We start from the raw sequence: 24,919 nt of genomic DNA, 5'->3' as shown, positions 1-24,919 counted from the left end.
TGGTTTCCATTACTAAACAAACTTTGCCTGACCCAGCCACTGGGAAAATCAGGAGTATGACTATGCTCCTAATCTGCACCTTCCAGTATGAGTGCAGAAAAACCTGGATTATATATGAGTGCTCTTGGCTTCAGCTATAATATCTTTGTTCTCCCATCTGAGCCCCACAATTTCTACCTTTAGAAGCTTCCTTTTATTTCCCTGTAGAAGTAGTGTTGACAGCTGTACAGAAGTTTGAAGGGCATCCTATGGCAAAAGAATATGAGTATTCTGTCCCTTGGTTGATCTACAAATAGTAGGGAAGAAACTGCAGTGATTGCAAACTGACCCTTGCTAAGTAGCAAAGAAAAGTGTGTGATTTGTCAGAAATCTCATTCTGATATACAAAGAATAGCTGACACATACATGACTGTGTCATTGATGGTGGTGTCTCTGAGAAGGTAAGGGAAGCTACTAGAGAAACTAATATTCAGGCCTTAATTCTGATCAACAAAAAAGAATGATGATGTGGAAGTGACAAAAAAATCTTTGGGAAAGTAATAGTGGATTAAGAGGGAAATGCTAATCTTATTGACGTTCCTACAAGAATTCAAATAACATTTCAGAAAGTTCAAAGGAAAACTAGAGACCTAAGACCTGAACATGGAGAAGTGACATTATTATAACACCTCTGTGTGTTAATAAGTACATTACCCAAACAAACTTGTGGTGTAAGAGGTGTTTACTCTTAAAAATGAGGAAACAGATTCAGAGAGAGAAAGTCATGAACTAGGGAGTTGGGACTCAAACCCTGGTCTGACTTAACTCTAAACCTCATGGGCTTTCCTATGATGCTTCAATTCAAAAAGGAGGGAGTGCAGAAACTCTTCAAAGCTACTTACATTTGCTGTAACTTCTACGAAATGAAAGTTTGAGCACTGAAGAAACAGGCTGCTACCTAGTAAGCTAAGAGTTCACTACAAAATCACACACAATCAAGAACAAGTGTGCATTTTCTAAGTATATAATATCAGAAGAATAATAATTACAGAATTATCTACAGTGGGTACAGATGTCTCTTCCCTCCCATCCCCCCAAATGTTGGGAACAACAAAAAATGTGGCTCTCTGAGCCCTGGACTATTTACCTTGCTCAGGACTCACTGTGGCTGTGAGAAAGCATCCCCTGGGCTTCAGTTGAGGAGGAGAAAAACCTTTAGTTCAAGTAAGCAGTTCATTACACCTTGAAATGTTCTTCATTAGGCGTCTGAGACACTACTTTTTTCTTGGTTCTCTACCTACTGGCCATGCTTTTTCATTTTCCTTTGTTTTGGCCCCTCATCTCCACAGCCTCAGAATAGAAGAATGTCCTAGGGCTCAGACCTTGTCCTCCAATGCTTTCTGTACACTTCATCAGGGAATGCTGTCCACTGTCAAGACTACCATCCAACACACTAACTTCAAGTCCAACCACCCTCAGCATCTCTACTTACATGACTTCTAGATTTGCAAATATTAAAAAAATTAATTCCTTTGGAGGGAGTGAATATTCAAAGATTATTAACTTTGTGCTGTGATGTATTGCACAAAACCATGCCATTCAAAAGGCTTCTAAACATTCTTCAGTGAAAAAAGGGGGCAATTTTTTATCCCCTATGAATTTGCTCTTCCCCTATTCTGTCCCCCAAAGGACAATTTCTTCTGCGGTCCAAAAACCTTCCCCTCTTTTCTTGCATCCTACATCCAATTACTCAACAAGTCTTGTTGCTTCTGCCTTTCACATCTGTTTAGAACATGATTATTTCTCACCATCCTCATCCACTACCACCCAAGTCTAAGCCACCATCTATCTATCGGTCTCCCTCATTCATTAGTCCCATACTCTATGCTCTACTCTCCACCCATCAGACAAATGGATCTTTTAAAAACAGTTCCTCCATTGTTCAAAAACCTCTGACTTTCCATCTCATTTAAAGTTTAAAGTTCTTACTTTATCCCATCTACCTAACCTTGTTCTCAAATATGCCAAGCAATCTTAGACCTTTAAAAGCTAGTCTCTCCATCTGGAATGCTCCCCAGATATCAGTGTAACTTTCTTCCTCATGTTTTTCATATGCTCCAAGATTAACTCACCAGAGAAGCCGTCCCTGGAAGCTACATAGAAAGCCCTTGTCACTATCTTCTTACCGGTTCCGACTGTCTCTTCCAAGGGGCCCGAGTAAGAAAAGAGTCGAGATGCGTCTCTTTTCCGCTCCAGGGAGGCCGCCAGGTGGCGTCCTGACCCGGTCGCAAGATCAACTTCCTTCCTCTTCCCCTAATTCTTCCCGGCAGCGGGGCCCCGCTCCCGGCGGGGATAGAGAACTAGGGCCCTCCAGCTTCCCCCTGGGGTTCCCCGGCATCACAGGTCGCCGAGCGTGAGGCGCAGCGGGGGTTGCCAGTCAGCTGGGACAGGCCCGGGTAGGTGAGAAGATCGGAGTCGGGACTCTACCACAGCACAGCGGCCGGTTAGCGGATCCCGCTTGGGACTGGACCCCCAGTCCCAAAAGCTCGCGCCTGGCTGATTCTCCTCCCGGACTCCCGGCTCCCCGCGCAGGCCGGCCCTTTCCCCTTTAAGGGGCGCGCCCGAGTCGCTCCCGATTGGCTGCGCGAGTCATAGAGTTAAACTTTAAGCCAATGAAAAGGGCGTAGGGGCGTGACGCACGGAAACGTCACGGGAATTCCCCCCTCCCGGGGGCGGAAAAGGGGCTTTCCCGGCTGGAGCCCTGGTGGCTAAAGAAGTGCTGCGACCCCGTCCGAGGCGGTTCGGACCTGGAGAGAAGCCAGAACGGGAACCCGCCGCCGCGGTGAGTGACCGGCCTCAGGCCCTTGAGTGGCCAGGCCGGGGGACGGACGGGAGGGAGGAGGGCCATTAACCGATCCAACCGCAGGGCTGGAGCGCGGCATATGCACGCCCACAGAAAGCACGCACACGAGCAAGATCCACGGACACGCACCTGCAAATGTACAAAGACACGCGGACCGGTGCGTACACCTAGATGTATGCCGGCGTGTGCACCGCATCGTCCTTGCAAACTCGAATACACATGCACACACAAACATGTTCACCCGTGCAGAGGCGCAAGGACTGCAAACCCTTTCACGCACAAATTCAAAGACAGGTTCACCTGTGCCCTTGCATAGCAAGACATGCTCACATATGTGTCTACAGTGGGAAGTATATGGACACTGACTTGCACACACACGTTGACTCCATGCACGCACAAAACACCCAAGCACATGGACCGAAACACACTTGTTTACCTGTGATGGAAACATACACATGTATAGTTACACACGACTTTGGAGCTTGGACACCCAGAATAGGTGCAACGTGGGAATCAACGATTGTTAAAAGGTTTCGGGGAGAGAAAATAGAGGAGTCTAGCCCGAGGAGGAAACCTCTTTCCTCTCCCTGCCCCGAAGCCCCAGAGCCCCGCTCTCGGGGCTGAACCCTAGGGCTCCCCATTGGGAAGAGCCCCCGCCTACAGGCCTTCGGAGAAAAGGCCTTCGTATATCAGAAATATCCCCCCAAAAGCCCCCGGGGTGAATCAGCCGTGGCCTCCCTCAGAGTAGAAAATCCCAAGGTTGCTCCAGGACCCTAGCAGGGGAAGGGGGCGGGAGGTGGGCCTAGCTCTGGAGTAGGAGCCTCGGGCCGTGAAAGACCTACACGCCCCGGGCGCCTGCCTTGGAGAGAAGAGCGGGAGGCAACCCCCACGGGGGCTTCCCTGGGTCTGGTTACCCCTCCGCGGGCTGTGAGGCTTCGGGCACCCACTGAGCAGCGAAGACCTCGCGCCCCTCCCGCCATGGAGGCGTGGTCATCGGCGTCATTTCCAGGCCCGCCCCGCTCGGCCCCGCCTCCCCCTGGTATTTTCGGGACTTTCCTAAGCGGCTCTAACTTTCCTGCCCCTTCCCCGGCCCAGCCCAGCCCAATTCCGGATCTCGGATCTCGCCCTTCACCGGATCTCGCCCGCCACACCCGGACGGGTGGCTGGAGGAGGTCGGACCCTCCCCAAAATCTGGGCTCCCTTTCTCCCCCGACTACGGTCCTGATCTGTCTCTCCCTCCCACCGCCACTCCCCCACCCCCCTTTCTCCCCAACCTAAGGCAGACGCCTGAAACTCTGGGAAACAACCGGCCGGAGCCACCAGACACAGCCGGGCTTAGCCCAGAAACATGGACAGTTGCTACGGCCCAGTGAGTCACGCCAGCTGGCCTCAAAGCCGGCTCGCTGCCCCCCCTACGTCTGTCTGCTTGTCTGCCTGTCTGTCCGAGTCCCCTGTGCTCCCCTACATCTGTAACACCCTTTGATTAGTTTATCCTGCCTTTGAGAGTCAATCTGTCTGCAAACTGTTTCCAGGAGTTTTCTTATGGGCCTGGGGAGGAGGAGTGATTGCCTAGGGCTGGGAGGTAGAAGGCACAGAACTAGCTGCCACCCGTCTGTCTCCAAACCAGGGTCTAGATGGCATTATTGAATATGATGATCTCAAATTCAATCCATCCATTGTGGAGCCCAAGGAGCTGGCTCCAGAGACAGGTTAGTAAATCCCCTAACCTCCCGTTGTCTTAGAGGGAGTGGGAGGGTGGACATGTGCCTTCTGTGTTGGGGATGAGCACAGAGATCCTAGCTCAGCAAGACCTCTCTGTCTCCAGCTGATGGCCCCTACCTGGTAATCGTGGAACAACCTAAGCAGGTGAGTGAGTGGAAGCTTCAGCTCTGGGGACAAGTGAGGTAGTTGTAGCTGGGTGGCCATGGGAAGCTATAGCTGGGTGGCCATGGGAAGCTGTAGCTGAAAGGCCAAAGTGCTGATCACAGAGGGTGGTTGGGATGGTTGACTGCTAATGATCACAGTAGTGTGGTTGTAGTTCAGGACAGTCACTACCAGTCCTTACTGCCGTGCTGGCTGGGGGTGTGGTGACTGGGGAGGGTCTCTCCTGGTCACCATGTCACTCTGCCCTGGTACCTTCAGAGAGGCTTCCGATTTCGATATGGCTGTGAAGGCCCCTCCCACGGAGGATTACCGGGTGCCTCCAGCGAAAAGGGCCGGAAGACCTATCCCACTGTCAAGGTGAGCCAGAACAGTGCTGGAGGGTGGGCTAGCATGTCTAAGGACATTACTGACCGCCCTCACCCCTCCCAGATCTGTAACTACGAGGGACCAGCCAAGATTGAGGTGGACCTGGTAACACACAGTGATCCACCTCGTGCTCACGCTCACAGCCTGGTGGGCAAGCAATGCTCGGAGCTGGGGGTCTGCGCCGTGTCTGTGGGGCCCAAGGACATGACAGCCCAGTAGGTACCCCCACCCCTCGTCCCTACTGGCATGCACCCTCATTACCTGCCAGTTCTTGGCCCCAACCCACCATTGTGAGCCTAGTATCTAACCAAGGGAAGAGACTTATGTTGGCCCCAGAGGCAAAGGCCCTAAGGAAAAACCAGAACAGCTTCCTAGAGGAAGTAGGGCTGAACTGAGCCCTGTGGGGAGGGTGCCTCAGGAAGAATGAACTGTTTACAAGGCCTCTGACTCTTCCTCCCCTCACCCAGATTTAACAACCTGGGTGTCCTGCATGTGACGAAGAAGAACATGATGGAGATTATGATACAAAAACTTCAGCGTCAGCGACTGCGCTCCAGGCCCCAGGGCCTTACGGGTAGGTGGGTGAGGAGGGGAGTGTGGGAGGTGGTCCTGAAAAGAGCAGGGGAGAAGGAGTGGTCCAAAGGTCATGTGTTTGCCCGCTGCCCAGAGGCTGAGCGGCGGGAGCTAGAGCAGGAGGCCAAAGAGCTGAAGAAGGTGATGGATCTAAGCATTGTGCGGCTGCGCTTTTCTGCCTTCCTTCGAGCCAGCGACGGTTCCTTCTCCCTGCCCCTGAAGCCAGTTATCTCCCAGCCCATTCATGACAGCAGTGAGTATGCTGACTGCCTGGGTTCCAGAGGGAGCACAGGGGAGGGGGCCTCAAGCTGTGGAGTCGGATAGGCCTGGGTATGAACTTGGCCCTGTCATGGATGAGCTGAGTGACCTTGAGCAAGTCATTTCCCTTCTCAGAGCCTGGCTTCCTTCTGGATAAATGAAAATACTACCAGTTCCTACACCAAGAAGTATAGGATAATGATACAAAGCACCTGGCTCCATAAGCGGGGCCATGGCGATTAATATCATTCCAAGTAATCTATATCCCACCTCCACAGAGTCTCCTGGGGCCTCAAACTTGAAGATTTCTCGAATGGACAAGACAGCTGGCTCTGTGCAGGGTGGAGATGAGGTTTATCTGCTTTGTGACAAGGTGCAGAAAGGTGAGGCTAGAGTCCAAGCTGGGAGCTAGAGGCCTAACATGTCCAGATTTGGGACCAGGACAGCTCCAGTACAGATGGCCCCGAGCTTCCACTAGGAATGTAGCCAAGCTTCCATTTTCCCTGTAGATGACATCGAGGTTCGGTTCTATGAAGATGATGAGAATGGATGGCAGGCCTTTGGAGACTTCTCTCCCACAGATGTTCATAAGCAGGTACCCTAGGGCTGGGACCAGAGCTGAGACTAGGGCTAGTGCTAAGCTAGCCAAGTTCCCAGTGACACCTTATGTGCTCCTTCCCCGAAGTATGCCATTGTGTTTCGGACACCTCCCTATCACAAGATGAAGATCGAACGTCCTGTAACAGTGTTCCTGCAGCTGAAACGCAAGCGTGGGGGCGATGTCTCTGACTCCAAACAGTTCACCTATTACCCTCTGGTGGAAGGTGGTACTGGGCAGAGGGCAGCGATCGCAGAGGGCAGGAAGGTGGGGGCTGGGCTGGAGGGCCCCAAGACCTAGATCAGGGGACCCCTGGTTAAAGTCAGGAGTGGGGAAGGTTCCACGAAGAGGTGGTCCTTGAGCCAGCCTGAGGACTCTTGGGGGAGGGCCTTAACCCAAACATGGCACAAGACTCTTGAGGCTTGGCCCAGGAGGTGGGGTTTTAACTTCTCATTTCCCTCTACCCCTAGACAAAGAGGAGGTTCAGCGGAAGCGGAGGAAAGCCTTACCCACCTTCTCCCAACCCTTCGGGGGTGGATCCCACATGGGTGGAGGCTCTGGGGGCTCTGCTGGGGGCTATGGAGGAGCAGGAGGAGGTGAGGGGGGATTGGTGGTGGGAAGGGGTTGGAGGAGGAAGAGGAGAAAAATTACAAGGGAAGAAATCTGGGAGAGACCTGGCTTCTGCCCCTTCCCCACAACCCTGCCTGTACCCACAGGTGGCAGCCTCGGCTATTTCCCCTCCTCCTTGGCCTACAGCCCTTACCAGTCTGGCGCGGCCCCAATGGGCTGCTACCCGGGAGGCGGGGGCGGGGCGCAGATGGCCGCCGCAGCGCCCAGCGTGGATGCTGGGGAGGAAGCAGCACAGCCCAAAGCGCCCTCGTTGAACTCCCAGAGCGCACCGCAGGCTCCGGAGCAGCTACGGCGAGGTATGACCTCCGGGATGCGGGTGGTCGCGACGGTGGGGCGTGGGAAGCCAGCCCACACCCACGCCCACTGTCACCCCCAGCCCAGGAGTACAACGCGCGCCTGTTCGGCCTGGCACAGCGCAGTGCCCGAGCCTTGCTAGACTACGGCGTCACCGCGGACGCGCGCGCGCTGCTGGCGGGACAGCGCCACCTGCTGACCGCACAGGATGAGAACGGAGACACGTAGGTGGGCGGGAAGGTGGGCGGAGCCGAGCTTCTAAGCCTGGGTCCGGCCCAAGTTTCAGATGGGCCATAGGGTGCGGGACTGGAAAGGAAGCTGCAAAGAGCCGGGACTCTGGAGTTGAACATAACCAGTTTCAAGTCGAACCTTGCCATGTACTAGTTGCCATGTACTAGTTGCAGATTTCAGTTTTGTCAGCTCTTAAAAGGGGTGCAGTAAAATACATCTCTATTAAAAAGGTGTTCAGACTAAGGTCAGTTAGTGTTGCCCTTTAGAGATAATTGGGCTCCACAAGGACAGCAGTGGGGTTTTGAAGGTAGAGGATATTCTGAGTGACTGAGTCTTACTCCCCAATCCGCAGGCCCCTGCACCTGGCCATCATCCATGGGCAGACGAGTGTCATCGAGCAGATAGCCCATGTTATTTACCATGCCCGGCATCTCGGTGTTGTCAACCTCACCAACCACCTGCACCAGGTGAGGGACACCTACTGGTGAAGGGGTAGGGCTTGGAAGGTAGGTGGGTCTAGGCCTGGCTCACTCTACTTGTGTCCCCAGACGCCTCTGCACCTGGCAGTAATTACTGGGCAGACAAGTGTGGTGAGCTTCCTGCTGCAGGTAGGTGCAGATCCTACACTGCTGGATCGGCATGGAGACTCGGTGGTGCATCTGGCACTACGGGCAGGTGCCAGTGCCCCCGATCTGCTACGCACCCTGCTTCGGAGTGGGGTTCCTGCCATGCCCCAGCTGCTACACATGTCAGATTTCGAGGGTAAGTTTCTCAACTGGACAAAGGGACAAGGGTGGGAGCTAGGGAGGGTACATAGTAAGTGCCAACGGTGGACATAAGGTATCAAGATTAGCTAGTCTGGAGGCCACCTTAGAGTCACGGGTGCAGGCTGAGGATCCTGTGTCTCTAGGGTTGTACCCAGTACACCTGGCGGTCCGTGCCCGAAGCCCTGAGTGCTTGGATCTACTGGTGGACAAAGGGGCCGAAGTGGAGGCTGCAGAGCGGCAAGGGGGCCGAACAGCCCTGCACTTAGCCACAGAGATGGAGGAGCTGGGGCTAGTCACCCATCTGGTCACCAAGGTGGGACTAAGGATTATGGGAGGGGTGGGGCTAAGGGTTTCGGAGGGACCAGGATGGTGAAGATATAAAGGCAGGCACAGCCAGTTAGTTGTGCTGTGATGATCGAACACTCCCTTCACCTCACAGCTCCATGCCAATGTGAATGCCCGCACCTTTGCTGGAAACACACCCCTACACCTGGCAGCGGGACTGGGATCCCCAACACTCACCCGCCTTCTTCTAAAAGCTGGTCAGTTTCACCTTCAGAGGTCTATGACAGAGCTGGAGGAGGGAAAATAGTGCCTCCCAGCACCCCCCACACACACTTTGAATTCCTTAATATAGATTCCCACTGTACCTCCCCGTGACTACCTCCCCCAGGTGCAGACATCCATGCAGAGAATGAGGAGCCCCTGTGCCCACTGCCTTCACCCCCCACCTCTGATAGCGACTCGGATTCTGAAGCTCCTGAGAGGGACACCCCAAGCAGCTTCCGGGGCCACACACCTCTTGACCTCACGCGTAGCACCAAGGTAAGACCTTCCTGGCACTAGAAGTACCAAAGACCAGAGCATCTGGGCTTAAGGGTGGGGTCCAGAGTATCTGGTACCTGGGCTTCACGACTAGGGTGGCAGGTAGTCAAGGCTCCGGCTGTCTCTCCAGGTGAAGACCTTGCTGTTAAATGCTGCTCAGGACACCATGGCACCCCCACTGACCCCACCTAGCCCTGCAGGTAAGATCTCTTCACCTGTTGCCAAACCTCAGACCCCTGCTCAGAGATCTTGTCTCCTTCAGGACCTCTGGAGGCAGTCTGCTTTGGTCCCAGGTTACCATGGGAGTAACCGGGTGTGTGTGCCCTCCTCTGGGGGAAACTGCCATGTATGTGTCCCCCAGGGCCAGAGCTGCCACTCGAGGATGCAGTCCTGCACAGCCTGGAGCATCTGCTAGATGGGCCAGGAGCCCAGGGCAGCTGGTCGGAGCTGGCAGAACGGCTGGGGCTACGCAGTCTGGTTGACACATATCGAAAGACAGCCTCACCCAGTGGCAGCCTCCTGCGCAGTTACAAGGTCTGTTTGATCCCTGTCCCTGCTCCATGCCCAACTTCCTTTCCCCAGTCTCAGATTCCAGAGACTGGCCCCAGGGCTCCTGAATCAGGTCTCATATCTCTCTTCTCAGCTGGCTGGTGGGGACATGGCAGGCCTATTGGATGCCCTGTCTGACATGGGCCTAGAGGAAGGAGTGAGGCTGCTGAGGGGTCCTGAGGCCCGAGACAAGCTGCCCAGCACAGGTAAAGGGGTCCCACTGGAAGGTGGACTTGAGTCTGGAGGTTGGGAGGACTAAGGCTTTGACTCCTACCTGTCTCCTTCCCTGTGCCCACACCCCCAACAGAGGTGAAGGAGGACAGTGCATACGGGAGCCAGTCGGTGGAACAGGAGACAGAGAAGCTGGGCCCACCCCCTGAGCCACCAGGAGGGCTCTGCCATGGGCCCCCCCAGCCTCAGGTGCACTGACCTGCCACCTACCCACCAGCCCCAATCCTGGGCTCCTCTGTACAGCATCCTGCCTGTTCCAGTTATTTAACACCCCATGCCTAAGCCTCAGTTGGGTTAAATAAAGGATTCTCATGAGAAAGGGGGAAGGCCTGGTCCCCTCCCCAACTTATAGAAGGCTGATGTGACTTGTCCCTGGAACCAGCTGCTTACCTGGCCCCAAGCCAGACTCTGGAGAGAAAAGGAGACCCAGCCAGCAAGTCCAGAGCAGTTTTAATAGGGGTGGAGGCTGTACAAAGGACAGGGCCCACTGAAGGAGGGAAAGCAAGGCCATGCTGCCCCAGCCTGTGTACAGGGCCTGGGCATGGACACCCTTCTTCCTCCTCTGGAGAGAGAGAGGGTGAGCCCTCAGGGAGGAAGGAGAGAAAACCAGCTCAGCCCCAACTCCTGGCCTCTGTCTGAACCAGGCCCCAGGATGGAGAGGGATTGCTGGTGTCAGGGTGGGGGTGGTCTCAGCAGAAAGCAGAAACGTTGTCAGCCTCCCGCACAAAAAAAAAGCATCAAAAGTCCAGGGCCCTGTCCCCTCCCGCCCCAGCCCCCTGTACGAAAAAGTGCAAAACATTATCACAAAATGGGGGTCTCGGAGGGGCCCTTAGCCTAGGCTCCCGAGGCCCATGCCCTAGCTCTGCCCCGGACACCGCGTCCGGCGCGGTCGGGCCCTGGGCCAAGGGGCCCTCGTGGGTGACCCGAGGCCCGCCCGGGCTCAGGCAGGGCCATGTCATGCAGGTGCCCAATGGGCACCACCCCCCAACACGCCCACCCCAACTCAGGGCTTCCGCCTGCCACTGCCTGCCCCTGCCCGAGGCTCTGAACCATGACACTGAGCTCGGGGCTGGCTGGAGGAGTTGGGATGCGGGGAGGGGCTGGAGTGAGGTGGGGGGAGTCCATCCTCTGTGCCCTCAGCCTGTGCCAGCGCCGCCTCTACCACATCCAGCTCTTCACTACCGGCCTTCAGCTTGACTCGAAGTAGTGCTGCGTACGTGCCGTAGCGGGATTTCTGAGACAGAGGAGCAGCGCTATGAGTCCGCTCTCCCCAGACTGCCCATCCCACTCCCCTTGGGATCAAGAAGGGCTGCCAAAGAAAACCGGGCAGTGGCCCCTAGGGCCCCCAAGGGCGAGGGCATGATTCCCCTGGTAGGTCAGCTACCCTCTCTGGGCTCTCTCAAATCTGCCAATGATAAGAGCAAATGTTTGTAGATTCTTGACCAAAGTGAAAAAACTGAGCACTGAATAGACATCCTCTCACTTCAAACCCTAGTGGTTATGCGTGTCATCCCTATTCTACAGAAATGGAAACAGGCACAGGGGGATTAAGTAACTTGCCCAAGGTCACCCAGCAGGGTGCACGCCCTTAAGCACTAGCCTGAGCCGGTGAGGGGGGGTCAGATGTCCTGTTGATAGAGAAAGGACCCACAGAGTACCAGGGCAGGAAGGCTCACCTCGAATTCCAGGTAGGCTTCCTTCTGCCGCTGCTCGTCAGCCTCCTTACCCCGGGCCTTTCTGCCTACTTGGGCAGCCCGGTGCTCCCGCAGCTCACTTGCCATGGCCTTCAGCTTGGCTTCATGGGTCCGCACCTGCTCCTCCTAGAGGTAAGGAGGAGCACGGTCAGGATCATTCTAGTACAAACAGTGCCTTCGCACAAGTTTTTTTAAAAAGATGTTCCTTTCTTCGGGTGAACAAAGCACCATATCTGGGTTAATAGCTCAGCAAGTGAAGTAAAGACTGGGTTTCAGCCTCTGCTGGCCATCCATGGCCAGTGTCTTGGTGCACAGGAATCTACATGATCATATGTGGCAGCCTTGATAGAGTGCAGTAGCCCTGGGCCTGCCTCACCCCATCCCACTTGACCAGGTAGATGGAGCTGGCTGGTAGATGGCAGATGGCTACCTGGGAGAGACGGGTGGCAGCACTGGGCAGTAGAGGGCGGCTGAACTTCTTCTGCGAACTAACTGCAGCTGGGAAGGGGGGTGCAGAGAACATGGCGGCCACCACATTGATGCGAGTGATCCAGGACTGCATCTGCTCCAGGCTCCTACGGAGAAAGCACAACCACTTGGACCTGGGCCCCGGCTTCTTGTTCCGGACACTCAGGGGGTAGCCTGAGAGGAACGAGGCAATCGGGGGGAGGGGAGCACACTGGGAGGTGAGGTTGAAGGGGTATGGAATGGGCAGGAAGAAGGTTACTCACGAGGCCTGGAAGAGGAAGACCCGCCAGTCAGCTGTGCGCAGGTAGAAGACGTGGGGCCTCTTGCTGTAGTCGCTGGCACGCGTGGCCAGTGCGTGGTGGATGCTGATGGCATTCTTAAGCTCTGCCTCTGATAGGGCCTTCCCAGGTTGGTACTCCTCCTGCAGGAGTGCCCATCTTGTCCTGCTGGCAGTCCCCATCTAGCCCAGTCTAGCCACCCCCCAATCCCCTGTGCCAGCTCATCCCAAACCCTTGGGCTGACCCCACACCTTCTGCAGGTAGAGGATCATGCCCTTGAGGATGCCGTGGAAATTCTTCCAGCCCCGCTTGCCCCGAGGTGCTGGGGGGAAGGAAGACATGTCAGGGGGGCCTGGGACAGGCCCACTCCCATCCATCCCCCAGACCCCCCCTCCACCCAGCCACGTACTCTTCCTGCAGTCAGGGTCTGCGTGCACCTTTCGAACCAGGGCCCCGTGCTTGTAGACAGCAGCCCCGGGCTCGGGAGTCAGGTCCAGGAAAGGGCTGGAGCCGCTGCCACTGCCCCCGCTGACCCTCTTGATGACCTTGGGGTTGGGGTCGGCCAACTCAGACAGAGAGCGTCTCAGCTCCTCCTCGTCTCTGCAGGCGTGATCACCTCAGAGGGGGTTGGCTGTGGAGCCACAACCCCCCCTTCAGTCCTGGCCTGTGCCCACCCAGGAAAACTTCCAGTGTATGTGGAGATAGGGTAGGGACTGCTGTTCCCTTAGGGTGTGGCTCCCTCAACCTGAGGCTCCTGGAGCCATGTCTCCTGCATCAGACCTGGTCTCCCCACGGTGTAGCTATGTCTCCCTGCTCAGAATTTGGGGCAACATGTTTCCTCCCTCAGATTAGAGCTCCCAACATTAGAATCCCTCAGATTAGAGCCATCTCTTCCTCCCACCACATGGAACCAGCCCCATCTCCATTTCTGCACAGACACTGCCAACCCTCAAACTCTTTCCACCAGGACAGACACATGTCAAACTCAGCTGTCTCAACCACACCTAGCACCGGGCTTTGCTCATAGTTTACTGGCTAAATGGTGACAGAACAAATATCTTCCTAGTGGTCCCCTATTACATCTTGGTCTAGAGACTCTTATCAGATGTCATCTTTGTCACTTGCTCACGAACTTGCAGTAGCTCCCTATTGCCTCCAAAATGGAGCCTATACTACATTCCCCCCAACCCTATCTCCTTCCACTCTCCATTCCAACCAGGCCTGCCTCCTCTTGGTCTCCCCATATTCATTTTAGTCACCACATATTACTTCCCAAGTAACAACCTCTCCCTTTCCCCAAACAAACACTTCCCTCCTTCAAGACTTGTCCCAAGTCCTAATCTTCTCAGAAGCTCTCCCTGATCTCACCCTATAATCCAAGCTTGAGCTCTGCCTCCTTTGAAGGCTTTTCTCCTGCTGACTTGAGCTCCCAACGAAACTGAGCAGTGATTAGATACCAGCAAATATGAGTAGTCTAGTGACCATTTAGATGAGGGCTCTCCCTCAGTCTGGGGACCCAAGGCTAAAACTGCACACTTCCTCAGACTGGACTCTTCCAGGACTCCTGGGTCTCTGTCTCCACTGGTTTAATATGTGATCCCTTGTTCTGTGACACTCTGGGTTCCCTAGGAACAGAGAGGGGGGCTCTTGCGCTCAGTCAGGGCCCTACCTCCAGAGAGCTCTGCTTTCGCATAGAGTTACCAAGGGACCTCCCATTTTTCTTTCAACACCCCTCCTCCCACGCCAGCTGACAGTGGCCACCCACCCCAACCCAGCTTGTCATAACAACCCAGTTAGAGACAAGACACAGAACCCCAAGTCCAGGCAAGCATCTCCAAAGAAGGAAGTAAGGCAGCCTGACTGCCGCTCATGGCCTCACCCACCTCCCCCAGCTCCAGCCTCAGGACTCACAAGGCCTACCTTAGCCCCTCTTAGCCACTCCAGGCATCCCTTTGCCCACACCTCATCTCCACCCCACCCCCCCCAGCCCAGCTCCAGGACTCACATGGCCCACTGCAACTTTTCATTCTTGATGGAGCTGTACAAGGCCTGGGGAGGGAGAAACAAATCAGTGGGAGGTACACCATGTACCCCAATGTCAGAGCTCAGAGTCCCCCCCTCCCAACTTGGGGGAGAAGACAGAACAGGGGTGGGGAAGGCAGACAACAGCATGGTGTAATGACCAAGAACACAGGCTCTGGAACAGAGTACTAGGACCCAGGCCCAGCTCTACCACTTTAGATGCATGACTTTGGGCAACAATACATGGGGAGAAAGAAACGTAGGGCAAGCGGTTGTCTCAGGGCATCCTGGGACATAGTTGACAACTAAATGGCAGCTGCTATCTTTACTGTTATTGTCAGAGGGTCATGCTGCACAGATCTTGGGTGGGAGCAGCATGGTCGCAGAAGGAATAAAAAAGAGCAACCCCAGGAGCTCTCCTTTCCCCACCATGTACTTGGCCTGTTCCCAATGTGAACTCACACAAAGCATGTGAGGAAACCGAGGCTCGGGAAAGAAGACGCCCACTGTAACCTACTTCCTCGGCTAACAGGGAATACAACCCCTCCCAACCCCAGGACAAAGTGAGACCTTCCCCAACCAGACAGCCCCGCCAAGCCAAATGCCAGGGTGGTCTATCCTCTTGCCCACTCACATACTTCACGTGCAATGCTAGGTTAAAAAGCAGTAGTTTTAGTTTCCAAAACACTGCACATCCCAAACTTTCTGTGAGTTCCTAAACAGGAACTTCTATACAGTTGGCCTGGGGGATATGTGGGGTCTTGGGTGATGAGAGGAGAAAATGGGCCCCAGGAGTGGCTAGTGGACCCCTCCTCTTTTAGGAGGGGCCTGCAACATGGGTCCACATTAGTGCCTCCAACTGTGGGGACGCTTCTGCCAGCCTGTCTGTGAGTGGGTGTGTCCCCAACATGTGCGTGTTGGGCTAAGCGTGTGGCATGTGATGCTATCTGCGTGTGAGCTGGATGCAGTGGTGACGTCGGCGCCTTCTCTGTGATGGGCCACAACCCCCCCCCCCAACACACCACAGTGTCTGACTCTAACTGCCAGCCACCATGCCCAGTCACAAGGCCAGCCAAGCCTCCCACATGTCCTCACCCTGCCAGGGGCGGCTACACTGCCCCCCACACACACACACAGCACAGACCAGGGTCATGCACACATAGCCCTCCCATCACACGCCCAGCCCAAATCCAGCATAGCTTGGAACCTCAACTCTCACTCCCCAACTCTGGCCAGGAAGCTAAAGTGACCAGAAATCCAAAGTGCAATAATTGTCTCCACCTTCCAGTTCACCCCCTGCCCCCTCGCAGGACCCCCTTTGGCCCCCAATCATACCTTCCTTTGACAGTCCGGAGCCCCATCGGTGAGCCCCATGTCATGCTCCCATCTAGCAGACCCACAACCTTTTGCGTTGAGAGGAGCACCTGATCCCAGGACCTGTGCCCTCCCCTCTCGGGTCCGCGCTACAGCCGCTTACTACCAGCCTTCGTCCCCGCTGGGCGCCCCCTCGGCCCCACCAGCGGACAGCCCCGTGCCTAGTGCCACCCTCAGTGCCTCCCTCGAGCCGCCCCCTCAGCTGCGCCGCCCTCATCACTCCCTCTGCCGCCCCCCAGCCTGGCGTGGGCCGCTGCCCCAACGCCCTCACCGCCTTTTTCTTCTTGCGGCTCTGCAGGCGGCTGACCACCAGGTCCGTGTAGAGCACCGGCTTGAGACTTCGCGAGCGCTGCGGCCAGCCATAGCACAGGGTCTCGGCGCCGCGGTGGGTGCGCCCGTAGCGCACGGAGCACAGCGAGCGCGAGCGCAGCCGCCCGGCGCTGCTGTGGATGCTGTTGACACCGATCATGCTGGCCCCGCCGGCGCGCCGCGGCCCCCGGCCATGCCCCCTCCCGCCCTCGGCCCCGGGCGGCCCGCGGCCCGGACAGCCGGCGCTAGCGGCCCGGCCCGGCCCGGCCCGAGCCCGGCCCGGCTCCCACCGACGCACCGAGCGCGCGGCGGCGGCGGCGCGGTCTGCTCTGCAGCTCGGCGAGAGCGGGAGGGGGGCGCCGCCGGGGAGGGGAGGGCGAGGGCTGGGGGCGGGGACGGCGCAAAATGGAGGCGCCTGACCAAAAGGGGGCCCCCTGTAGCGCGCTGCCGCCGGAGTGGGACCTGGGGAGCCCGGCGGTGAGTGGATGCTCTGAGGACGCCGGGAGGCCCTGGACTTGGGGTGGTAAAGGTGGGGCGACCCCGGGGGGCGGGGGTCCTTCCTTTCTCCACAGGGCTGGGGCGGGGGGGGGTAAGGGGAGGAGGGGCCGCCCGCCCACCGCCCCCTTTCACCGCGCGGGGAGGGGCCCGGCGGCCCGAGACGCGGCGCTGGACCGAGGCGGCGCTTGAATCGCCTCAGGCAAGTCACCGACCCGCGAACACCTCAGCGCCTCGCTAGATACCCCAATGCACGTAAACACGCCCCGTCTTACACCACACCCCAACTAACCACAGGCAACAATTCACACTCACCCCAACTCACAAATATAAATTCAGATACACACCTCGAAATTCACAGTCTTTACCTTACACACACCCCGCCTCGCACACAGACACGCCAGGCAGCCTCTCCGCGCTTGTAAAACTCAACTCGGACACATACTTTAAACCCAAAGCAGAGCCCAAATCGACCCCCCTGGATTCACGACGCCCTGAAAATCACAGAAGTACGACCCAGCTCACTGACACCCCTCCACCCACCCTGGACACTCCCACTCACACAAATCCCCAAATACAGACGCCCAGCCCGGCGCGCACGCCCGCCCCGAGGACACGCCTGGGCAGCCGTGTGCGCGGCCCGGAGCCCTCGGGCCAGCCCTGGTGTTTTAGTTTCGAGTACGGGCCTCGCTGGACAAGCACCACCCGGCCAGGCAGAGGACGGGCCCCTGGAGACCTGAGTACCCCCCTCCCGACCCGGCCGCGCGTGGCCGCCCTCCCCGAGCGCAGGCGCCGGGGCCGCGACCCGCCCGCGAGGAGCCGCGCGCAGCCTCGCGCCCCAGCCCGGCGCCGATTTGCTGCGAGACCTCGGGAGAGCCTTGGTCCCTTTCAGGCCCTCGAGTGAGGGGCTCCGGGGGTCTTAGCGGCTGCGCCCCGGGGGCGGGGAGGGGAAGTGGTGTACCTGCGCGCCCCCGTACCCGCCCCTGCAAGGGCCCCGCCCACCCTCCGTAGGCGCTGGAGGCGGGGAGATGCAGGGTCCCGAGCCGCCAGATCACGTGTTTCCAGAGCAGCTCCGCTCCCCCGCTGCGCGCCGCCGCGACCGCACGCGAGTGCGCATGTTCCGGGAGCGCCCGCGTGTGGGGGCTGCGGGGAGGGGGCGCCCCCCCCCCGGGCTGAGTCACGCTAGTCCCGACTCCCTGCACTGGCCAGAGCTGGGGGCCTGGAAGCCCCCAACCTCGCGTCCCTCCGGCCTGACGCGGCTGCTGACTGGGTCCCTCTCCCGCCCCTGCGGCAGCCTCCATCCTGCCCCGCCCCCCACCTTGAGCAGCTCCCTGGGAAAGTCGCCGCCTTCATTGAGGCCCTCCAGGTTCCCGATGAAGTCTCCGCAGGTCATGCGCTTCCCGATGTTCTGTGGGAGAGCACAGAGGTCTGTGACTTGGGGTGCTCAGGGCCTCCCAGCCCTTTAGGTCTCCGGGCCCCCTCCCTCCCGCCTGACCCCCACTCACATGACCATGGAGATCAGTGTTGAGTAGCATGAGGGCGCAGGTCAGCGTGTGCGCACCGTCTGGAAGAGGGTTGACATTCAGCCTCAGCCACCTCCCAGGGACTGTCCCTACAGCTGTCTTCCCCATCTGTCCGTTCATGTCTATCCCCCACCCCCTCAGGACCCCCTTTGGCCTACAATTACTTTTGTAGTCTTGAACCCCATTTGCAAACTACCCTCAAAACAAAGATCTTTTTTTCCAGCAGAGCCCTCAGCAGGGACCCTTTCATCTTCTCAGGTCACTCTCCCTCATTGCCTAAGGTGCTGGGCACTGCATACTGCTTGCCCCCAACACCCATAAGCCTCTGTCAATGCACTAAACAGGCAAGTGGGCCCCACACAGTTATGCAGACCGGTAGAGCCAGACAATCCCCTCTGAAGCCAATCACTGTCCTGCATGTGTGTTGAGCAATGATATGCAAACACACCTGCCTCCTGCCTCATCTCAACATATGTTAGATCCTAGCAATAGGCCTGCCAGGTGCACAGTTCATATCCATGTGGCCATGTCAGCACTGCACATTTGCATGCTCACACGCTTACAAGCCTTTGCTCCTGCACACAGACCCCTGCCCCTGTGCGCACACACAGAGTCCATCTGCCTCGGTGATTACCAAAGACAGCCTTGCCCTAGCCTCCTCACCCTCTGAGGACAGGGCTCCAGGATTGCATTGGAAGTATCTCTGGGAGAAGTGGGCCAGCACGCGCTCCCGTTCTTGTGTCTCACCCATTAAGGCCAGCTCCTTCAAAAACACCCTGGGGAGGGGGGAGAAGGAGAGACTGTCAAGCCCCCACCCAAGTTTCCCTTACTAGGCAGCCCTGGCTCTTGGCTATGCCCAGCCAGTTTGGGAAGGATGGCATCAGGGCAGCTTAGAGGAGGTATAGGGGAGGACTTGCGCAGCAGGCTTGGAGAGCCAGGGGGACCCTCAAAGGGCTCATCACCCACCTGAGAGCTTGGTCCAGAGTCATGCCAGTGAAGACAAAGAACTTGAGATACTCGCCAGCCACAAGTTTGCTGAAGTCATTGCTGTGGGCAGGGCAGAGAGACAGGTGGAGTCTGAGGGGGACATGTCAAGAGAGCAGGTGGGGGGCTACCTAGAGATGTGGGGGCATTAGGTAGAGGGGGTGTGGAAGAGCTACCCTCAAGGAGGCATTCCTTCCTGCCCTCCTCAATCCCAGCCTAGTGGCTTTACTTCTTGCCCAGATGCCGAGCCACATCAGCCTTCCTGAAGCCATCTAGTCGGTACAGCCTCTTAGCCAGGCGCTGCGCAGCCTCCAGGTCTGCTTTCTGCCCGTTGGACAAGGTGTCTGTGCTTCCCAGGGCCAACCGCTCTGTGCTGTCCAGCTCTGAGTCTGAGTCAGACACCAGCTGGCTCAGGGGTGGTTCACTGCCAAGGTAGAACACCAGCTCAGGGGTAAGGTAGGGCCCTCGAGGGCCATCTGGGTCCTTTCTCTGCCTCCAGGCCCAGAAGACAGAGAAAGACTGAGAAGGACACGGAGAAGGCATTTTTCTTTTCCCTCCATCAGCCTACTCCATCATTACCACCTCTCTGGGGAAGTCCTGCCTCAAATCTCACCCACATTCATCTTGCTGCTCTAGAGTTCTGGCAGCTTCCCTCAACCCCCCTAAGTTTGCTATTAGACAAAGCGCCCCCCTTCCCCACATGGTTCCTACTCAAAAGCATAGTCCTTTATGTCTGAGAATATGGGCAATGGCGGGACAGACAGGCTGCCAAGGAGGAACAGTGAAGGGTCACAAAGATTCGAGGACAGCAGGGACACCTTCCCACTCCTGTCTTTCCTCCTCCTGCCTTTCCTTGGTCCTTCTCGTCCCACTCTGGCAGGCTCTAGAGTAGAGGGGATTGGGGGTCAGAGTGCACCCCCTCATCCCCTGTCTCTTCCTCCCCTTCCTTTCCCACCCCAGCTGCTCTATTCGCAAAGCCACCTGTCACCCCAGAGACAGAGGCCGGAAACTCCTGGTTGCTAGGCAACGCTGTCTCCCTGGCCACCCCCTCCTGTTGCCATGGCTTCCATGACTGAGAGGGTAGCTGGCAGAGGGGAGAGCAGAAAGGTTAGGCTGGTGAAAGGACTTCCCGGAGAAGGGTGAGAGACTCCTGGGTGGAGGGGAAGGCATGCCCCGAGAGAGAGGCAGTGGGAGTGGCTGGTGGCGGCATCTTTGCCAGAAGCCTCCAGGCTGGGTGGGGTAAGTTCACAGGAATTCTAAACAGGCGAGAGGCTCTGTTTAGTAAGGAAAGGGCCTTCATGGGGAGAAAGGAGGGTGATCTCTGTGGACCTTCAATCCTGAGTCACTGGGTCTGAAGCCAAGGGGGTGGGCTGTGAGGGATTCCCTCTCACAGCCAGTGGAAGTAGTCCTCCGGACGGGGCCACAACGACACCTGTACCCCTTCCCGCCCTCCACAGGGCCCAGGCATATGAACCACATACAGCTTTTCTCTGTCCTTTGGAGCAGCTGTTCCCTGGGCCCTGGAGGCCTCAAGTCTCAGGAAACAAGAGAATCACTTACCTGCCCAATGGAGCTGCCCCCAGCCCAAAGCTGTCCTCTGAGTGGCAGGGACTAGGGGGTGCCCTCCCTGGGCCCGGCTTGGCTCCAGCCTCTGCATCCTCCTCTTCCCCTCTCTGTGTCCAAGGACCGTCAGCAGCAGAGCTGGTACCGGAATCTGGTTCAAGAGGGGCAAGTGGAGCAGGAGCAGATGGGTCAGGCCTGGGGGCAGGGGGCTGGGGAGGCAGCTCAAAGGTGAAAAAGGGGCTCTGGGTTGGGCCAGGTGAGGCCAGGGCCTCCAGGGAGGCGAGGCTGGTGTAGGAGGTGCCTTTTGCCCGGTGTGACTCCAAGATGGCTTCGAACAGACAGCTGAAAGAGTCAGGCCCCTCAGCAGAAGGGCTGGTCCCAGGTAGGAAGGGCACCGGAGATTTTAGAGACCCAGAATGAGGCATCTGGGGGCCGGGTCTGCAGGGGCAGAGAAATCTCTGATCAGAGGCACAGAGGTTTGGGTAGTATTTCACTAAACTTTCATACGGACTAGAGGAGATTATCATGCCTTCTTCACAGGCCTCGGCCTCCTTAAAATGCCCCCTGGGTAGGGGGTCTCCCGCCCTAGCCCTATCTGTCCCCAGCACCCAGTCCCTTTCTTCTTTTCCTCCCCGCTAATCTCCCTTTCTCCTCCCTCTCCCTGATCCTCTCCCCTCCTGCCATCCTATTTCTATTTTTGGCAACATCTTAGGAGAACAAGAGGAGGCTCCTAGCTGTGGTGGGGTGTGAGACGGAGAGGAAAGCCCCCACACTCCCCACTCTCCCGCCAGGATCCAGATGGATGTTCCCACAGCCCCAGGCTTGATTCTGACCTCTGGCCTGTCATACTGTCCCCTGTTCTTCACTAGAACCCCTTTTCTTCCATCCTGGCTGTCCCCACCCACTTGGGTTCTCGCTGATGCCACTACTGGCCCAGGATTTTGCCAGGCCTCAGGATTCTATCCAGCACTCCCTGTCACCACCCCTACTTTGGTACTGACCCTCCCAGCCTCATCCCCATCTCTGTTCTGGTCCTTTTGATCCCAGCTCTGCCTCCGGGCCAGTGGGAGGGGCAAGCCATTTTCCTCTCCCCTTCCCCCACTCACCGGGCCCCATCTGAGGCCTCAAACACCTCATCGTCCACATCTTCTTCTCCACCTGCCTCATCGTCATCCTCGTCACCACTGCCCAGGCTGGGACGAGAGTCAAAGCATGGGCTGGGACGTGGGGCAGGTGGGCGGGCAGTGCCAGGAGGGCCCTCAGAGCTGGGCTGGCTCTCGATGGCAGAGTCGGCCTCTTCCCGCTCAGCCAGCACCTCATCGATGTTGGTCTCGCGGTAGCACCTCAGGGGCACTGTGTCCAGGTCTGTCTCCGAGTACTTGGCTGCGCGCCCCACAGCCACCCCAGAGCCCTGCCCTGAGCCCACACCTGTTGGAGATGGGGAGGCCTGCTCTGGGGTCTTAGCACCTGCAATATATATAGGTACTTGGTCAGGAGGTTATCCAGGTCAGCTCTCTGTCCTGATTCTTTTCCAGGGAGGAACACTCTCCTAGCAGCTCATATTATCAGGAAGCACTTCTACTGTCTAGTCTCCATCGCTCCTGCTACAAACTCAGCTTGTTCCCGGTGCCAGTCAGGTTCAATCAAGTTCTTTTCAAACAGCTTGGGGGGGGTGCTGAGGGTTATCCTTCCCCACCCTTCCTCTACTGCCCAACTCCCTTCAAGTGTCCGAACCCCCCATCATAAAACAAATGGAAAGACTAAGTCCTGGAAAGGTATTAGCCAACTCAGGAGCCCAGGAAAGGATTGGGGAAAATCCAGGAAAGGATTTAAAGGAAGGGTCCCTGCCAAGTCTCAATGCTGTGGAGAAGACCCTGCCCTCTTCCCCTCGCCCCAGCCCCAGGCCTTACCTGAGCTGGGGGGGTCCAAAGAGCCATAGAAGAATTCCCATTTGGCTCGAGCAATTCTCTGGGCATGAGAGGAGACTTCCCGGGGGGAGGACCAGGTGTCCCCCTAAGCCAAGGAGGGAGACATAGACACAGGCACCCAGAGATACAGCCAGACAAAAAGGATACAAGAACATGGACAGAAACACAAAAAGAAAAACACTCAGGGGCAGAGATGGAGGTGCAGAAACAAAGGGACAAACACAGAGGTTGAGAAGACAGATTTAGGACAGACTGAAAGATTCAGAGCAAAGAGCCCACAGGTCTATGGGCCAAGCCTTCCCTCTTCACTGAGGCTCTGGAGTTCCAGGGAGCCCAGGGAAGGTCACATACCTGGTTCGGGAGTCCAGTATCAGCAGGTCCTCGGAAGAGTGTGGCCAGGTGCTCAGAGGGTGCCCCCAGCCCATTGGGGAGAGAGGAGTAGAGGCCATCTGCTCCAGGCTGAGGTTGGGCTGGTGGCCCATGTAGAAGGCCCTGGCTGCCAGGCAGAGCTGAACCTCCTCCAGCTGGGAGTGGGTCTGAAGTAGATGCCTCCAGTCGCAACTTCCGATTGGAGCCAGGCCCAAGGGCTGGTGTGGGCCTGGGAGGAGAGGCCCCACCCAGGTCCCAGCTCCGACTCAAGCCTCCTGGAGCAGGTAGCCCATTCAGTGGCCTCACACTGGACTTCTCCACAAAGCGGAATATGACCACGGAGCTCCGAGCCCCTGGTGGGGGCTTCCCAGTGGGTGAAGAGGGTGCCCAGGGTGAGGGAACTACATGGGGTGAGGGGGGTCCACGCAGAGGTGTACAGGGTGCTGTCACACGTCCCAGTTCCCGGGCTCGGGCACCTGGACCTGCCACCCGCCGTAGCAGGGAGCCTGTACTGCCATACATGCTGGCAGGGGGGCTCTGGGGCACTGGGCCTTCGGGGAGCCAGCGGCGCGGGCATCGTGGCGGGGAGATGGCACAGTCGCCTTCTGAGCAGAAGCGCATGGCACTCTGGGCCATGCTGGAGCCGGGGGTCAGGCTGGGGGGGCAGGGATGGCGAGGCCAGGCGGGGAGTGAGGGGGCAACATGCTCTTCAGACAGGCCTGCAAGAGAGGAAGGGGAGCAGGGGGTGAACTGCCGGGCAGAGGATGGGCAGGAGAGCAGAAACAGGGAGAGGAAAGCTGGCTGGGGTGGCTGAGCACCAGGGGCGTAAGCCACCATGGGAATATGTGATCACTGATTCCACCCCCAGGGGTGATCGGGTCTTCTGCTTGGGCAACTTCCATAAAGGCATAAGGAAAAAAGAATTGTCTCCCCAGTGGGCTCTTGGCTCCTCTCCTTCTCCCTGGGGAGCCCTGAATATCACCCTGGGAGGAGAGGGGAAGCTATTTCAAAAGTTGAGTGAGCTGAGTCCCTGTAACATTTGGAATTACTTCTGGCAGGGGTGGGGAAAGGCCTATCTCACCCCTCTGGACCAGGAATGTCAGCAGGCCATTGCCAGCATAAAGCCACGCCCCCTCCCACACACACTCTCCATGGAGGCCCCTCACTCAGGGATAGAGAACTCAGGACTCCTGGAAGGAAAAGGAGGAAGAAGGGGCGGTCTGAGGGGCTTGCAAGGAGGTTATATAGGGACGATGAGGGCTGAGAGGCATAGGGTAGAGGGGAGGAGAAAGGCCTAAACAGAGGCCCCAACCCCAACACACACATGCCAAATGGGAAAAGGACATTATTATTCTCCATGCAGCTATACATATTTCATGTATGCACACATACATAGCAACAAATATGTCAGTACCCCCTGCAACATGTTCATAGCAACACCCTCTAGCACACAGAGACACAGGCACACACACACACATTGCTCAAAGACACACCCTCATACACACTCTTACAGTCATAACAAATATTCATGTAATGGAAAGGCACATGCTTGTTTTACACACACATAGTCATCAAACAAGAACACACAAAGAAATACCCAAATATTTCACTGGTTCTCATTCTCCAGGGCACACAGGAGACACAGATATATCAGACACAGAAACCTGCTAGTCACAATCACACAAATACAGATGAACACACACAGATACTTAGGCAGGGATACACACCCTCTCCCCTGCCCCCACCAGTCACCGATATCTGGAGGGGGAAGGTTGCATCACACCTCTCTCCCACCCTCCTTCCAAGGAGTAGAATAGATCTTGTCCAGCCCAGAAGGGGCCACATAGGGATAATGGAGTCTCTG

General features: G+C 57.0%; 2 protein-coding genes across 3 annotated transcripts; one reads left to right on the top strand and one right to left on the bottom strand.

Annotated features, from left to right (window-relative positions):
• Positions 1-4,190: 4,190 nt before the first annotated feature.
• Positions 4,191-10,302, top strand: NFKB2 (nuclear factor kappa B subunit 2; the record flags this gene model as incomplete). Of its 2 annotated transcripts, XM_084245870.1 has the most annotated exons (22): positions 4,191-4,211; positions 4,470-4,551; positions 4,668-4,708; positions 4,985-5,083; positions 5,156-5,307; positions 5,560-5,666; positions 5,760-5,918; positions 6,202-6,306; positions 6,433-6,518; positions 6,609-6,747; positions 6,992-7,117; positions 7,238-7,447; positions 7,528-7,669; positions 8,029-8,143; positions 8,225-8,438; positions 8,587-8,756; positions 8,883-8,985; positions 9,117-9,268; positions 9,399-9,468; positions 9,630-9,802; positions 9,912-10,023; positions 10,125-10,302. In XM_084245870.1, the coding sequence occupies 22 exons, from the start codon at positions 4,191-4,193 to the stop codon at positions 10,244-10,246; spliced, it is 2,700 nt and encodes an 899-aa protein (XP_084101996.1). In that variant the 3' UTR covers positions 10,247-10,302. The 2 variants fall into 2 exon arrangements, with proteins under 2 accessions (XP_084101996.1, XP_084101997.1); XM_084245871.1 differs by lacking the exon at positions 6,992-7,117.
• A 189-nt stretch (positions 10,303-10,491) lies between these two features.
• Positions 10,492-23,706, bottom strand: PSD (pleckstrin and Sec7 domain containing). The gene is made up of 16 exons (XM_084244587.1): positions 23,038-23,706; positions 22,669-22,771; positions 21,865-22,225; positions 20,756-21,196; positions 19,425-19,619; positions 19,178-19,258; positions 18,875-18,987; positions 18,194-18,252; positions 18,007-18,096; positions 14,494-14,537; positions 12,898-13,088; positions 12,740-12,810; positions 12,474-12,631; positions 12,173-12,317; positions 11,725-11,868; positions 10,492-11,282 (listed from the first exon to the last, which is right to left on the bottom strand). The coding sequence occupies exons 1-16, from the start codon at positions 23,689-23,691 to the stop codon at positions 11,052-11,054; spliced, it is 3,081 nt and encodes a 1,026-aa protein (XP_084100713.1). The 5' UTR covers positions 23,692-23,706; the 3' UTR covers positions 10,492-11,051.
• Positions 23,707-24,919: the final 1,213 nt, after the last annotated feature.

Source organism: Talpa europaea, assembly GCF_964194135.1.
Source record: "Talpa europaea genome assembly, chromosome: 10".
Lineage (NCBI taxonomy): Eukaryota > Metazoa > Chordata > Mammalia > Eulipotyphla > Talpidae > Talpa > Talpa europaea.
This window is presented reverse-complemented; position numbering and strand designations above follow the sequence as displayed.

Excerpts from the sequence above, each read along its gene's own strand:
- PSD (XM_084244587.1), bottom strand. The coding sequence starts at position 23,691 with ATGGCCCAGAGTGCCATGCGCTTCTGCTCAGAAGGCGACTGTGCCATC. Across the intron at positions 12,318-12,473 it reads GTCTTCCTCTTCCAGGCCTC|GAGCCTGGAGCAGATGCAGT; the intron begins GTGAGTAACCTT and ends CTTTCTCCGTAG. Across the intron at positions 11,283-11,724 it reads AAGCCTACCTGGAATTCGAG|AAATCCCGCTACGGCACGTA; the intron begins GTGAGCCTTCCT and ends CCTCTGTCTCAG.